Source organism: Amborella trichopoda, chromosome 1 (genome assembly GCF_054954075.1).
Source record: "Amborella trichopoda isolate Santa Cruz 75 chromosome 1, AtrichopodaSantaCruz75HAP2 v2.0, whole genome shotgun sequence".
NCBI classification, from domain to species: domain Eukaryota; kingdom Viridiplantae; phylum Streptophyta; class Magnoliopsida; order Amborellales; family Amborellaceae; genus Amborella; species Amborella trichopoda.
In genome coordinates, this window is record NC_142336.1 from 15269398 (window position 1) to 15284786 (window position 15389).

General features: G+C 36.8%; 2 protein-coding genes across 4 annotated transcripts; one reads left to right on the top strand and one right to left on the bottom strand.

Moving 5' to 3' along the window:
- The first annotated feature begins 894 nt into the window (after window positions 1-894).
- On the top strand, window positions 895-3320 carry LOC18444539 (Glutaredoxin family protein). Its single transcript, XM_006854691.4, has one exon. The coding sequence runs from the start codon at window positions 1545-1547 to the stop codon at window positions 2994-2996; it is 1452 nt and encodes a 483-aa protein (XP_006854753.2). The 5' UTR covers window positions 895-1544; the 3' UTR covers window positions 2997-3320.
- Window positions 3321-3890: 570 nt separating this feature from the next.
- Window positions 3891-13192, bottom strand: LOC18444622 (Calcium-dependent ARF-type GTPase activating protein family). Of its 3 annotated transcripts, none has more exons than XM_006854690.4 (9): window positions 12857-13192; window positions 12621-12732; window positions 9076-9160; window positions 7731-7806; window positions 6430-6593; window positions 6083-6323; window positions 5597-5713; window positions 5381-5476; window positions 3891-4554 (listed from the first exon to the last, which is right to left on the bottom strand). In XM_006854690.4, the coding sequence occupies exons 2-9, from the start codon at window positions 12673-12675 to the stop codon at window positions 4273-4275; spliced, it is 1116 nt and encodes a 371-aa protein (XP_006854752.2). In that variant the 5' UTR covers window positions 12676-12732; window positions 12857-13192; the 3' UTR covers window positions 3891-4272. The 3 variants fall into 3 exon arrangements, with proteins under 3 accessions (XP_006854752.2, XP_088708889.1, XP_088708897.1); XM_088852763.1 differs by having other exon boundaries at window positions 7731-7801; window positions 12857-13125; XM_088852771.1 differs by lacking the exon at window positions 12857-13192 and having other exon boundaries at window positions 7731-7847; window positions 12621-12637.
- Between the last annotated feature and the right edge of the window lie 2197 nt (window positions 13193-15389).

Below are 15389 nucleotides of genomic sequence, written 5' to 3' on the forward strand. Positions count from 1 at the left end.
TTTTGTAGTAGCGTTAAATTATATTTTCATCTTTAGTTATTAAATTTAAAGCTTCCAAAATAGTCTAAACCGATCAGATCTATGAAAATTTGAACATCTTAAAATTAACAGCCAAAAAATGCGTTACAAAATGGACTATTTTCAAAGCTTGAAATTCATTTTTTTCTAATGCATCTAGATGTCGAGATGATCAATTTGATGATATTCGGGCATCAAAACAACGTCTTCTATGCAGCTGGATGTCGAGATGATCGATTTGATGATATTCAAGCATCAAAACAACCTCTTCTAGTGAATGTTTTGAAGTAGGCTCCAATTTGATTGTTTAGAGCCTAGGCTCTATATAAACGTTTTCCTAATTAAAATACAATGACCTTAAACCTAAAGTTTGGCTTCTACTTTGTTTTATTTTGTTTATTGGTAAAAGATATGGTAAGGATGCTCTCTATGTTGGGGATGTTGGACAAAAAAGATTGAATTCCTTCCAATATTATATGTTCTTTATTACTCGATACTAATTTTCAATGTTTAGGAAAACTCTTCACTATATTCTAATGTTGCAATAATGTCATTGAATTAGATGATCATCTCTTTTATATTTATATAATTAGAGAGAGGTAAGGGAGATTTGAAAAAAGGATTTACAAAGATATGAAATTAGAGAGATGATATAACCTCTTAATCTGTTTTATTTTTTATTTTTATTATTTTTATTATTATTTTCTCTTTATATCATAAATAATTTTTTTTTCCATCATATAAATTAAAATCATTATACGGAGAAAGAAAAGAAAAGGGTCACTAAAAAAGGCAGGGATCTTCAAGAAAAATAAGGGCAATTCAACCACTATTCAATAAAAAAATAAAATAAAATAAAAGTGCCCAGTTAACTTCACACAATCCAAAAAGCAATAAAAAACATGTAACCTTCTTCAATACAAAACCCATCAAACACCGAACCTTTCTTCCAATTCAATCCATTCTCTTTCTCCCGGCCCCACTACTTTTTCTCTCTCTATCTCTGCAACATCCATAAGCGCTCTTTATCACACGCCAGCTGTGCTGTCAAAGTCCATGGAAGAAAGTCGTGTTTTCGAGTGAGAGAGTCTTGTTTTAGAGAGAGTTCATATACGACAGTCTTGTTTTAGAGAGAGAGAGTCTTGTTTAGAGGGCAAAAACTCAAAGTCTGTTTTAGAGAGAGGAAACCTGGAGGGAGAGAGAACTCAATAAATTAATGAAACAGTTTCAGAATTAGAAAAGGAAAAGGGGGGGAGAACCCAAGAAAGGAAAGGTTCCTGTGAGAGGAACTGGGAGGGAGGGACCCAAAAAGGAGGAAGCTTTAGAGAGAAGAGAGAGAAAGACCCAGAAAAAGCTTTAGAGAGAAGAGAGAGAAAGACCCAGAAAAAGCTTTAGAGAGAGAGTGTGTCCAATAAGGAAAGCAAGCAAAGGGTCCTGTTTTCTGCAAGACAAAGAAAAGGGTGTTGGCGTGAAGAGGGTCTTTTCAAAGTGGGTCTCTCTCTCTCTATATCTCTTTCCCTCTCTAAATGGGATGCACAAGCTCTAGAGAGACCTTATATGGAAGAGTAGTTGGAGCATCCATGGCCCCTGTCAACAGAAGCATGTCCATGCCGTTGCCTGGTCCAGTTCACCATCCCCCATCAAAGAAAGGGGAGAGTTATCACCTTGTTTCTCTCACATCCACCACCTATGGTTCTTTGGTAATGGATTCTTTATCTCAATTCTCACCACAAAGCCCAAATAAAAGCACGCCCCAGAGCGTCAATACCCTGAAACTCATGGAAGGAATTGAAGACCATAGCTTTGCTACAAATGGGCAGACAAAAAGAAGAGAGGAATTGGAGTGGAATTCGGAATTGGATAGATCGAAATTTTGGGAGAACTTTGATCTTCAAATTGCTAAGAAGGCTCAAATCAAAGAGGAATTAGAGAAAGATCGTAACTTTCAATCAGAAACCCAGAAATTCTGCCAAAATTCGAACGTCCCATTGTCGAAGCAGAGCCCTTCAAGGATTTCAACGAGGCCTCTGTGGATGCATTTGACTGAAGAGTCTCTAATCGAAGAAATGGACCCCAGCGTGGCTTCGAGCCTCATGCTTGCTGCTGCCCGCAATAACCGCACCACCCACAAGGTCCTGAACCAGTCCCAGAGTTTCTCTGCAATCTCCAGGGGCAAACTTGAGACCGAGCATGACTCGAAAGAGTTCTCAAGCATGAAGTGGTCGCCATTACATAAGGACTCAATGGCTTTTCCAAAGGTTTCACCATTACAGACTGATCCAAGCGCTCTTTGCAGCCTTATGGCCTCACCTTTGCGGAGTGACCTGAAAGCTCAATTGGGCTCAGAGGCCTCTCCTTTGTGGGATGACCCAAAAACCATTTTGGGCTCAAAGGTCTCGCCATTAGGGACTGAGCCCATATCCTTTTCCAGCTTGAAGGTCTCTTCGTTGGAGAAGGACCCGAAAGCTCATTCGAGCTCAAAGATCTTGCCATTGGATAAGGACCTGAAAACTTTAAAGCCCCCACCCTCTGGTGACAACAAGATTGTTTTTTACTTCACAAGCTTGAGGGGGATCAGAAAGACCTATGAAGATTGTTGTGCCGTGAGGATGATCCTTCGAGGTTTCAGGGTCTCAGTGGATGAGAGGGATGTCTCCATGGACTCTGCTTACAGGAAGGAGTTGCAGAGCATCTTTGGAGCTTCTGTGGCTCTGCCCCAACTCTTCATCAGAGGAGAGTACGTAGGAGGCGCAGAGGAGGTTCGGGCTCTCCATGAAATTGGTGAGTTGAGCAGGTACATAGAGGGAATTCCATTACAAGACCCTGCTTTGGTTTGTGAAATGTGTGGAGATGCAAGGTTTGTGCTCTGTGATGACTGCCATGGAAGCCGAAAGCTTTGCTTTGATGATGGAAAGTTGTATAGATGTCCAAATTGCAATGAGAATGGGCTAGTTCGATGCCCCAAATGCTGCTTCTAGCTGAAAGATAAAAAGGGTATGCCTTGAAAATTCTTTCTGGTCATGAATATGGATATGTTATTAGATTTTAGTTGGAATTGTTTTAGCATAAGAAAAACAAGAAAAAAAAAGAAAAAGAAGCACTTGAAACCATTAGAGAGTTGTGCAAGCTTTGATAAAGGGAGAGGGAGTTGTTGTAGGGGAAGTACTTGTTTGGTTGTCTGTATAAAGATGCTTGTTTGGCACTACTTGTGCTTTGCATGAAGGAGCGATTCTTTCCTATTTTGGAGTTCTTTCTTGGACATAAATGAATGTGCCACATTTTGTTTGATTTTCATGAGAAAACCAGTGTTCTTCATTGGTGTTTTCCCTTAGAATTGATAATGTGTGAAAGACCCAATGCCAGTAATACAGGATTTTCTCTCTCTCTCTCTCTCTCTCTATCTTTCTTTTTTTGTGTGTGTGTTTGTTTTATATAATGTCTTTAGATTCAATTATTTGGCGTGGAGTAAATTTTTTTGGTGGACGAAATTGATGATGGATATTTTGATGCTTATATATACAAATATTTTTGGTGGATGAAATTTGTCATGATATTTTGATGCTTATATTGGCAAACTCGATACTTATATACAGTAACTAAAGCATGGGAGACAGTTCTGCAAAAATAATGTCATTGAAGGTGGGAGAAGGCAAACTAATGAATGAAAATAGAAAAAAGAAACAAAGAAAAATGCATAAATATTTTACTACATAATGCATTTTGAACTATGTGTTCTATTCATATTTTTCTAATACGATCTCTGGTCAGTTCCAGAGAAGAGTGAGAAAGATCACGTGCAATAGAATGGATAGAATCAAGTATGGTTCTTCTTCAGGAAAAAAGAAAAAGAAAAGTAATTAAGACAGTTATAATTCGATAAAGCGGTAGTATCACTCTTAATGAGATCATCAAAAATTTTTACAGCTTGCCCTGAAAACAACCAACGTAATTGCCAGATAATCAAATAAAAAAACACAAAAGTGGCAGATATTGCAGGGAGTTAAATCTCAGGGATCTTTATTTGCATTCCACATCTCTTCACTAAACTCTAAATACAACCATTGGTCGCATTCCACATTCTTCTCTCCCTTCCATTTCCATCATTCCCGCTTCTTCCGGTACCCTTTCTGGAACACCACAGGCTAAGCAAGATGAAATGATGAATCTCAACTTTTACTCTCTATAATATACCAAGTACTCTCTATAATATACCAAGTGGTTAGAGGTAAATTGGATGGTGGATGATCTTTGTTCTCATTGACTTAGAGGAACACACTCGAGCTCAATCTCTAATTCCCCACGCTCCACATTCTGCAGCCTAAGAGTAATCTCTTGCTTTACTTTTCCATCCACAAGAGAGATAACGCTATCTTTGATGAGGGTGTTGTCTTCAGAAGCTAGCCACTTCCCAAGCTGCATGGAATCCGTTATTGTGGAGTTCTCGTAGGCTTTAGCAGCCGAGACCAAGGGTTGAATGTCGATCTCTGCCTCACCCATATGATCATCCGTTGAGAAAGTATCCTTGTCATACACTAGCTGCAATTGCAAGCGATGACTAATTAGTTTCGTGTCAATAAAAAATGAAAAACAAAGAAAAAAAAGTGGAAATACTCACACATGAGAACTAAAGAATAAAGCATAGAAAATTAAATTCATGAACCATTTTTGTTTAATGTTTTATATTAAGCTCAGTTTCTTAAAATTACATGGTTATTTGTATATCCTGGACTGCCAGTATGTATGAGATACTAAATTGTTGAGTGTATGGTACCATTCCACAGGATAAATTTGGACTTCGCTAAAGTATAAGGTGATAATGTAATGAAATCATTACTTTGGATGTTGCTAAAGACATACAAGCTCTTTTGTTTCTAATCAAATGAGAAAATTCAGAGGTTTGGAAATTTAATTAATTAGGCAACCTCCTTGAACTCCACATTTTGGAAGCATGGCAGTGCAACAGTCGGATAGTAAGACCATATTGCTCAGAAAGAAGAGAAGTAGGTGGTAGGTGGCAGTTTTTATAAATTTCTATTACATTTTCATTACTCTTCTAGCATGTTTCCAATCATGTTCATATCTGCAGATGCAGCTTGAGCTGAGCAATATCTACATTCATTCCCCATTTTTTATTGGTAACCATGAAGCAATATCCCACTATCAGTGTTATTAACTTGAGGATTTGTGAAACACGATTTGCCCTAGATACCTTAATAACTATGTAGTGTTACATCTTTAACTAAGAGGTGTATGAATGAGTCCTTTGAATAAAAAATACACATTGCAAGTGCCATAAAAAGACTTGCAAGTGAAACTAGTTCATAAATTGATAAGTAAATGCAGTTGAAGTATGACAATTTACCAACTTGAGTGGTGGGACTGGTTCTGGTATTGATAGCAATATCTGTTCATTCCAAACTGGGTTTAGATTGCTTCTTATTACACGTGTCTTCATTGACTGCATCACCTCAGATCAACATGGATTTAGTAACCGGGGATCCAAAGCCATCTTTTTATCAGCGGTTTCCATCTAAATAAGATAACAAAGACATAACCATCTAAATATATAAAGGCTTACTTGGTGTCCAATTGTGAGGATTACATAAGGATCGCTAGTCATCACATCTCGGATAGCAAGTTTTGTGCCTCTGATAACATTGACCTTAATCAAGCCAACGAACTCAACCATACCCATCTACATAGATTCAGCATAACGGTTCAAGCCATTAGCTATTCTAGATCTGTGCTTGACAAACATACCCACACGCATATAAACCTATACTGTAATCCAATGGATGAAATATGGAAAAAACTCGGTTCATTGTGTCATTACTGTCCATGGAAGTAATGGATTATGTTGGAGAGAGTGAGACCCAGTAAAACAGACACAAATGCTGGGTCCCGTTCTCTATCCAGCATCTTCCATCACTTTATATATGTATGTTTGTAGATGTGGATGCCCATGATTTTGGGTCACATTCCAACCTATCCTCATTAAATCTTACAAAAAGAAAATATTATTTCTAAAATCTAAGCAACATTGTTGTATAACTGATACACATACTGTTGAGTTCTTCATTGGCGGTTTTTGCTCAGATTCCTTTCTTCTCCAGCTATTCCGAAAAGCATGACCTAGCCCTTGAAAGCGAGCATTTGGGTTTTGTTTCTCAACTTGTTTTTTGTCTTGTGAAGAGCCCAAGTTCCTACTGGAAGAAGCTTTCTGGCAAGAGGAGCTTGTAATAAGGGGTGCTGAGGGGGCAATTTTTACATTAGAACTTGAAAATTCTTGAAGCTCATATTTTCTCCTGAATGCACAAGCAATTGTATTTTGCTTTCAACATGTTATGTTTCTTTGCAACAAGGAAAAAAAGGGAATATGCTGTTTCACTAAATTGAAAAGAAAGTCATTACTTGATGTAATCTGAGCGCTCACGTGTGGAGGCTTCTGGTCTTGGTTTCCTAAAATTTGGAGGAAGAGAAGCTTCGTATTTCAAGTTTGCTGCCACATTTCCACCCATAGCGACCAAAGAGTCAACTTGTTCCTCTGTCCATTCATCCAGCTTCGCAGATAAAACCTAATGCAGAAAAAGAAAAAGGAATATTTACTCCTTATATTCTATACATAAAGAAAGATGTATGAAGGGAAAAAAAAAAAAAACAACTCTTTTCAGAATCCAGTTTCTATCAAGTTTATGTTAATTTTGATATGAGCTGTAGAAGATTTCAGTTTTATCATGGATGAAAAAAGCTATCAATGCAGTTCACCTCCCTGTATGTGAAACTGGAAATGGTTAACCAGTGAGTTGGGTTCACTGTTTTGAAAACTTGATCAGTTCCAACTATAAAAACTCTATATTGGACATAGAGCTGATCAGGGCGAACAAAAATTCAAAGAAAGGAAATGGATTGTTGGGCATTTAACTAGATGAATTTCCTGAAATGTTTGATCTAGATGATTTTCTATCAACTTTTGCGAAGTTGTTATCCTTTCCAGGTAAGCCAGAAGTAAAGCTTCTACAAATATTGGAAGAATGAAAAAAGACCTTCAGATATTTGAGGTGTAAAATAGGATAACCCTGATTTTAAGATGACAAGGAAATTTTGGTTTCTGGATTTCAGCATTTTGGAGCACCAAAAACTTAGATTCCAAGCTAATCAAGCAGAGTGATTGTCATGGGAGGCATTGCTGTGTGCCTCCATTAGCTGAGAGAAGCATTGACGGGTTATAGTCTACCAGATTAGTCAAAGTTGCAAGACGTGTACAGTATAAAGTTTCATCATTACACTCTCTCTCCACCAGCATCATCATTTCATTAGATGGTGGATAGACAATGGTTTCTCAATAGACACATAGGCTTATGATATACAGCAATATTTACTCCATTTCTTCAAATACCTTACACCACAAGATAGTAGCCAACTTCTTGAAATTGCCATAACATGGGCGTTTTCCTAGAGAATAAAAGTTTTCTTGCTAGGTGGAGCAAAGGTACCAGGACAGTTCCTCCTATTGAATCTTGATATATATGCTAATTTCTTCACTTAAAACTTCTTTTGTAATATTCTACTCATTTAAAAATTAAAACCACCACATTTACTGACTGTTCAAATTGAAAGATTGTTATCTTTCATATTGTGCATGATAAAAAGCAAATTATGGGTGATCAGTGGTTTGACATAATCAGTTATACAGACAAATCATTTTTTCAAACCTTCGAGATATGTACTCCAAGGCTCCTGTGAATGCCTGAGCATTTGATACAGATGAATACTCCAAGATTTACTGATCTGATCTCCAACCAAATTCAATTGGTTAGTTAACATCCTGACTAGAATCACATATATAAATCGAGTCAAATAATGGAATAATAAAAACCCATCCCAGAAAGGGGCACAAATAAAAACTTATTCATTGATTTCAAGATATGAAAAGTTAAGATCAATACCATTTTCATTACAAGAAATATACATGTTCATGCCTTCACACAATACCTGATCTGAGTAAATGGAGAGGAGTTTTACTTAAAGAATGAATCGGGACGAGATTGCAAAGTGAATGAGAATCTCAGAACATAATAGTTGTGGTGAACTAATGGGACATAATCAATTGTAGCTTTTAAGTCTCATTATTTATATCTTAAGAATCTGCAGTGCTTATTTAGGAAAGATAACGAAAATACACAGCCTTAATCTAGTATATCTATGGATCAAAATATCTAAAAGCAAACTAGAATACTCAGTGACATTGAATGATCATTGGATCTCATTCCAAAAACTCTTATCCATCAGCATGAGCAGAAGTTTCCAATATCACTTCATACATATAATAATTTTACACATGCCACGAGGCATTAACATATTAGTTCGTTTTCTTCTTCTTCTTTGTTTTGTAAGCAATTGGACTTCTGACTCAAAATCGTGGTGTAACATGTATCCACTTTTGTTCCAGCCATGGAATAGATGGAATAAATCACAAAATGGATTTTTGTTCAAGAATGAAATCTTATTGGAACTATCCATATCCTGTTCATCCTTTGGAACCATATGACATCCTTGGTGGTTATACGCTATTGGCTTTTCCAAAACTCTATTTTGGTTTGCACCATAGTTATGTCAGTGCTTCAGAATTTTGTTTTTTTTCTTGGTTACTTGCTGATACTTTCATGGTCAGATATTTTAGAGAAACCAAGGGTAGATATACTGAAGCAGTTTTTTTTTTGTCAAAGTACAAAAATAATACCAAATTATAAATTCGTATGTCTTGGAATTTTTCACTATCATGGAAAGTGCACAAAGAAAACTCCCAAGTCCATCATGAATTTACTCATCATCTTTGATTTAAGACAAGTTATCAAAAAAGACAATTACATGATTAATTCAATCTCTAGAAAAAATCAGATGAAGTGGCATGTAGGGTTCAACATAACAAGTTTGAAAATAATTTTTCATCTCTAGGAATTCCCCTTGCAACAAAATGAGTAATAGAAACTTGTATAAACCATCCACATAAGGACTAGAAAATGAAGTTTATAAAATTGTCTAATGTTTGATACATACACCCATTTTGGATCTGCAGAACCACAATCTGCACATAACCTATTGCCTGGTTGACACATTAGGTCCTCCAATCTTCTCAATGTACCTATTCACAAGGAATTGATTTACATGTAAAGATGGATGAAAAGTAAACGGAAGGCGATCACAAAATTTTAAATGTTGAAAAGCAAACCAAAGGGACTTAAAGCATTTTTTCATACACCAACACATACTTTGAAAATCTTTACAAAGTACTTCTTACCTCTAAAAGATGCAACATTATGAACATTCTTCCCCAATCATTTATGCAGGTGATATATGGGGTTTACAAGCTATAACCAGAAACATGATACAATGTATAATGCTTGATGCAAAGGTCAACTGTACATAGTAAGAGCTTCAAAATGTACATGATAAAGGGATGCATTCTTGAAAATTTCCAAACATGACTAAATGCGCATGAAATTGATAAGAAAATTTGAGGCTGTGTTGCATAATGTTCTCTACATTTACAAGTGGCATTCATTCAAAACGGAAGAAAGACCAATCTCTCAATATCCTAGGAATGGAAATCTAATCTCATAATGTCGAAACTTGAAAGTCAACCTTCTGGCTTCAAGGCTGACCAGCACAAACAAGAAATGATATTAGATGTATGGCAATATCGATAAGGAAAAAGAAATTGGGTACATTGGACATGTGCATGTTTTCACCTAACAGTTAACATGTCCCATGAAGAATTTCCAATTTCAAATATCAGAGAATTACCTCATGCATTGTTTTTTAAAGACACCTCAACCCTGCATTCATCATTTGTAAAACACTGGAGAAGGAAGAAACACATTTTTCTCATAATATTATCCCACTTTTAAAGGTTGAGGAATTCCAAAGACCTAGCCTGTTTTGTGATAAATTCATTTTGATATTGACAGGGTAAGCTGCAAACCACTTGACCTAGAGGTTGAGATAGAGAGCTCCATGCCATTAGGCAATAGCATTTCATCCCTGCAGTAATATTTGCTTGATGTAGGACCCAGCTTTAGTTTATGGTCCTCATCAATATCAACAAACAACTCCTGCACAACAACTCACCATAAGAAGTAGAGAATAAATGTTGGATCTGTCACTGAAATATTTCCTTTAAACACCTGATCATAATTTCCACCCCGGGAGGAATTTTCTCTTCTGCAAATGTCATATATTGTATCAACTTTATGAACCTTGGAACATCTCCTATCATGGCTGAAAATTCATTTAGCCTTAGAATGTAAGGTATACACTCACTAGCACCATATATATATTCTTACAATTCCTGTAAGGTTTTCCGACTATCACCTAGTTTTTTTTTTTTTTTGAAAATGTTAACTCTATTGAAATTAAGAAAATAATTACAAGTAAGGAAGAGGGGCTGAAACCCACAAAGTGGTTTCAATCGAAAAATAGGCTACCCACCGACGGGTGCCCCATGCAAAAAGCATAGCTGCCACAAAATGCTATACATTTCTGATTTGAAGTAGGAAAATTGGCTTGAGAGATAGATGCAGCTGCTTTGGCTAGGGTGTCAGCATCACCATTTGCTTCTTTCCATATATGTCTCCACGTGACGAGATGGATCCTACTGAGATGTGTAATTTCCATGAAAGTGTTGTCGAGTCTCCAATGCCAGGGAGCCGAACCTGATGCCCAGGAAATCACACAGGAAGAATCGCCTTCAATGATAAGGGAGTGACCCCACACTGCGTCGAAATTTCTCAGTACTTCCCTTAGAGCTGAAGCTTCTGCAACTATAGAATCAGAGATCCCAATTGGGACTGAGAACGAGAGAAGGATGTTGCTGTCTTTGTCACCGAACAGTCTCCTTGGAGATAACATACCAGAAAACCCTGCAAGGTGATGAGTTCTCGAGCTTTTATATGCCATTGTGTTAGACATTGTTCATTTATATGCTCCCAGCAGTTCCTCCTTGCAACTATTCAAGGTCATGATGAGTTCTCGAGCTTCTTCCAAGAAGCCTAGAAGAACTAAGCACTGTGGGAAGAGCTAGATAATTTTCATGGAAACAATGTATTAATCTTTTGGCTAGTGAAAAGGTTGTTACTTGTTGTAGGGTGTATGGTGTTAAAACAAAAGCACATGGTAATGTAGATAGCTATAAGGCACTTTTGTTGCCAATTCCTCTGGTGTACAAAAATGTGCTCACCTTTATTGAGGAGAAACTTGACCTGCTGGCAACGACAACCATATTTTACCTGCTTTATCTCTAATTCTGTGTGTAATTTGGATCTACGACACCTTAAAGAGAATAATGCATATTATATGCTAATGGAAAACGGCATCAGTTGTTTGCATACAAACCATCGTCATGGCTTCACCTAACTCTACCAGTATTGGCCTCGGGATTGATTTGTTGAGGTGTTGAAAAATGCAGCCACTGCCCACATCTCAGGTTTGAACTTATTAAGTCTCCTTTTGGATATATTTCTTGAAATCCAATGTCTCTATCTATGGATGGTATCCTACAAATAGCAAGACACTGAATACCTCACTTGTATTAGATGTAAAGCGATTTTCACAAAATGGTGCAGCAATCTCTAGTTATACTTAGGTGATTGCTTGATACATTTCCATTTTGACATATCTAGACAATCGTCATGCATGTTATAAATTTCGCAGTTATTTCTAGACCATAACAATATATGTCTAGCAATAGCAATATTATATAATTTGATAACTAGAGAGTTATAAAGGCACATTATCTACTTCATGGATTGTCCACATCATAATAAGGCTAACCAACTTATTGCTGCTGAAACCATGCTCTGTTTTTAAGAAGACAGAAATGCAAACCAATATCAATAATGCAAGCAAACATTGTTTACATCATGGCTCTTAGTGATTGAATTTACGCCATGACCACCAATAGACACCCACCATAGCTACTTTCAAGTATATCTGAGAAGGTTCATGGATATGTATCATAGAGATTTGTCCTAAGACATCTGTTCCACATGCCCTTTGCCATAGAATTGTTCTCTTCCAATTAAATACTATACTATCACAATTATCAGGCTAATTGCTTCGTAAGGCTCTTTTTTCGAAGGATGAATAAGGAAACACATATATCACGCTAATTGCTTCATAAGGCTCCTTTTTCGAAGAATGAATCAGGAAAGACATTTTTGTAGTCGTGGGTCTTGTCTTTTATATTCAAACCGACAGTTTTGCCTACATTTTTTGTTGGAAAATGAAATACTCATTTCCATTTTCCCCAATAAAATTCCAGAACCAATTCTAATTGCAATAATCCAGTTTCCCGGTTTCAGCAAACTTAAAACAAAAATAATTATATCGAGTTGAATCCCGCATAAAACATGTACAATTCTTAACCACAAACTGTATATTGATCCAATAAAACATTTAAAATAAATACACATTAGTTTCAATGAAAAAGATAAAAGAGAACAATTTCAAACAATTAAGTCTCCTAACATTGCTTTCACAGACAACATGATCAAATTCGAATGCATAACCCCCCAAAAATGGCAAATACACTGACGAAGAAAGACCTGGAAGGGCTTTGTTGGTGCCATGGCTGTCGTTGTTCGGTGGTGGAGATCTCATTTGCAACAAAACCTAAGGAATTAAACCTTATTTCTTTCTTGTATGCATTCTTAATCCCTGAATTGACATTCCAAATAAATTAACAATGACATTAAGGTCTTTGAACAAAAATAAAAAGCAGAAAAATTAAAGTTTTGGGCATTAAACAAGCAAAAAATTAGATTCTTGCGCATATGTTTACCTGAGCAGGATCAATGGCTTGGCATGGATTGAAATGCAGAGAGAGAAACCCAATCTAGAGAGAGAGGGGCATGGTTTTCTGCTTCTTTTAATTGGTCTTTTTAATCTCTTTTGTTTCTTGTTGATCAATGATTTTTTGTTTTTTAAAATTGACATTTACAGGGGAAGAAAATACTCATTATTCTGAAATACAAAAAAAAAAAGGAGGAAATGAATACAAAGTCAGAGAGGAATGAATAGAATTAGTTGGGCGTTGGTTTTGCACACGTAGGGAGGATCCGAATTTAAGGCACATGCGTTGATGATACGCTCATGTCCGACTACCCATCGTTGTTAGAGAGAGAGAGGAAACCGTAAAAGATGTTTTGGTTCTCTCTCTAGGCCTATGGTTGGCAATGTGCCAGGCCCAACCCAGTGGCCCGGCCCTGAAATGTACGGTCTGGGCGACAAATTGTGGCCATGGGACTAGGACTAGGGCTGTTTCGGGTCGGCCCAACCTTTTTTTGTCACTTTTTCTTTTAATTTTTCTTTTATAGCTTGGCTTGGCGTTGGTTATGTTCGGGTTGGTCAGGGCATAAGACAGCGCTATGGGGGGCTAAGGCTGGCCCAGCCCCGGCTCGGCCTGTTCTCACCCTTAGCTGGGCCCAACTCCCTCTCTATGTTTGGTTCTCTCCGGGCCTAATTCTCTCTCTCAAAACGTGTTAGATTTGTCGCTCCCAATATGTGCATGGACACATCTGAAAATCCAATTTACACATCTATTTGTGAAAACACAAAGGCAAGATGGCATGCGAAATGGTGAGAAAGAGAAAGTGAGAGAGAGAGATTTTATGCAACGGTATACCTTTACCATTATTATTATTACTTTTTTTTCAATTAATTGGGGTGGGCTGTAAGAATCATGGTATGTCATTTTAAAGGTCATGCTATCAAGGGCTGTTTGGGTATCTGGAAATGCATTATCTGTGAAATACATTACTAGTATAATACATTACTGGATTATTGAAATAATACATTACTGTATTACTGAAGTAATACATTACTGTATTACTGAAGTAATACGTTACTTGAAAATGAATTATTGTTGTTTGTATAGCATCTAGATACATCTTGTGAAGTGCATTGCTACTGTTTAGCTACATTTAGGATAAATTTGGGAAATGTATTACTGTCATTTTCGCTTGCAAATATTGCTTGAATTTTAACTATAATAATATGATTTGTTTTGATTCAATTTCAAAAAAAAAAAATATAATTTGTTTTGTACAATTCTTTATATTTTTTCCTTTTTTAAGATAAAATATCAGTTGAAATTAAACCAGAGTATTTAGATACAATCCCATAGGGTTGGCAACAGTTCGGGTTGGGTCTGGGTACGGCTGGACCCAAACTAAACAAAATAAAAAAAAAGAAAGGATCTGGACCTAACTGGTCTTGATTGGACCCAACCCAAAAATAAATAAATAATTTAAATATATTTAAATGTTTTATTAAATATACATATGTATTATTTAAATATTATCGCTAATAATACATAATTATATTTATTTAAATATTATATATTATATATTATATAATAACACTATTTGGGTCGCCCCGGGTCCACATAGACCCAAACCCAGACTCAAGTAGTGTTCGGGTCCAATATTTGGACCCGGATTCGACCCGTTGGGTCCAATTCTTGACCCATACCCAGACCTAGGCCAGGTCCCGGGTTGGGTCCGGATGGGGTATAAAGCATTGTCAAGGACCCCACTTAGCCATTTCGTCTACCCTTGTTGAAATTCCTAAAATGGGCTCAAGGTCCTTGAAACCAAAAAAAACATGACGCCATTTAGCCATTTCATCCATCACCCTTGTTTAAAACCTCAAAATGCCAAGGTCATTGAAGCACAAAAGAACCCAATGTGTGTATGAGAGAGGAAGGATGTTTTTAAGCGGAGCAAGAGAGGAAGGGTGTTTTTAAGCGGACTTCAAGTGAATGAGGTGGAGTTTATAATTAAGGCGGATCCATATTGCCTGTCACGGCTATGTAATCGATTTCTTTGCCTCTAATTTCACTATTTTTGGAATGTTGTTGGGAGTTACATTTTCATTTCCTGTATACTATAAACTACCTAAACGTAAGAAATGACAAATTTCCTTGTAATTCAGTGTCTCGTAATGGTAATACAGGTACCCAAACGGGCCAAACGGGCCCTAAGTGAGGTCAAGTCTCTATATATTTACGGATTACTTCCAACTACGTCTTTTTGGGCTTACGCTTTGCTCTTTTTAGCATTCCATTTGAATTAACTCGTACCTCCTAACAGGTGTTGTACTTGGTCAGCGCCACACATGACCAGCCCACTAAGTCTACTCTCTCTCATCTTATCGCCTATTGGTGTCATACCTAAAGTCTCTAGAATGGATTAATTTCAAATTCTATCAGTTCTTGTCTTGCCACTCATCCATCTCAATATCCTAATCTCAACTATAATTATTCTATGAATATATTGTTTTTTATCCACTTAATATTCTACCCCATAGAGCAA

Excerpts from the sequence above, each read along its gene's own strand:
- LOC18444539 (XM_006854691.4), top strand. The coding sequence starts at position 1,545 with ATGGGATGCACAAGCTCTAGAGAGACCTTATATGGAAGAGTAGTTGGA.
- LOC18444622 (XM_006854690.4), bottom strand. The coding sequence starts at position 12,675 with ATGAGATCTCCACCACCGAACAACGACAGCCATGGCACCAACAAAGCC. Across the intron at positions 6,324-6,429 it reads GAGCGCTCAGATTACATCAA|GAGAAAATATGAGCTTCAAG; the intron begins GTAATGACTTTC and ends TTGTGCATTCAG. Across the intron at positions 5,477-5,596 it reads TCCTCACAATTGGACACCAA|TCAATGAAGACACGTGTAAT; the intron begins GTAAGCCTTTAT and ends GAGGTGATGCAG.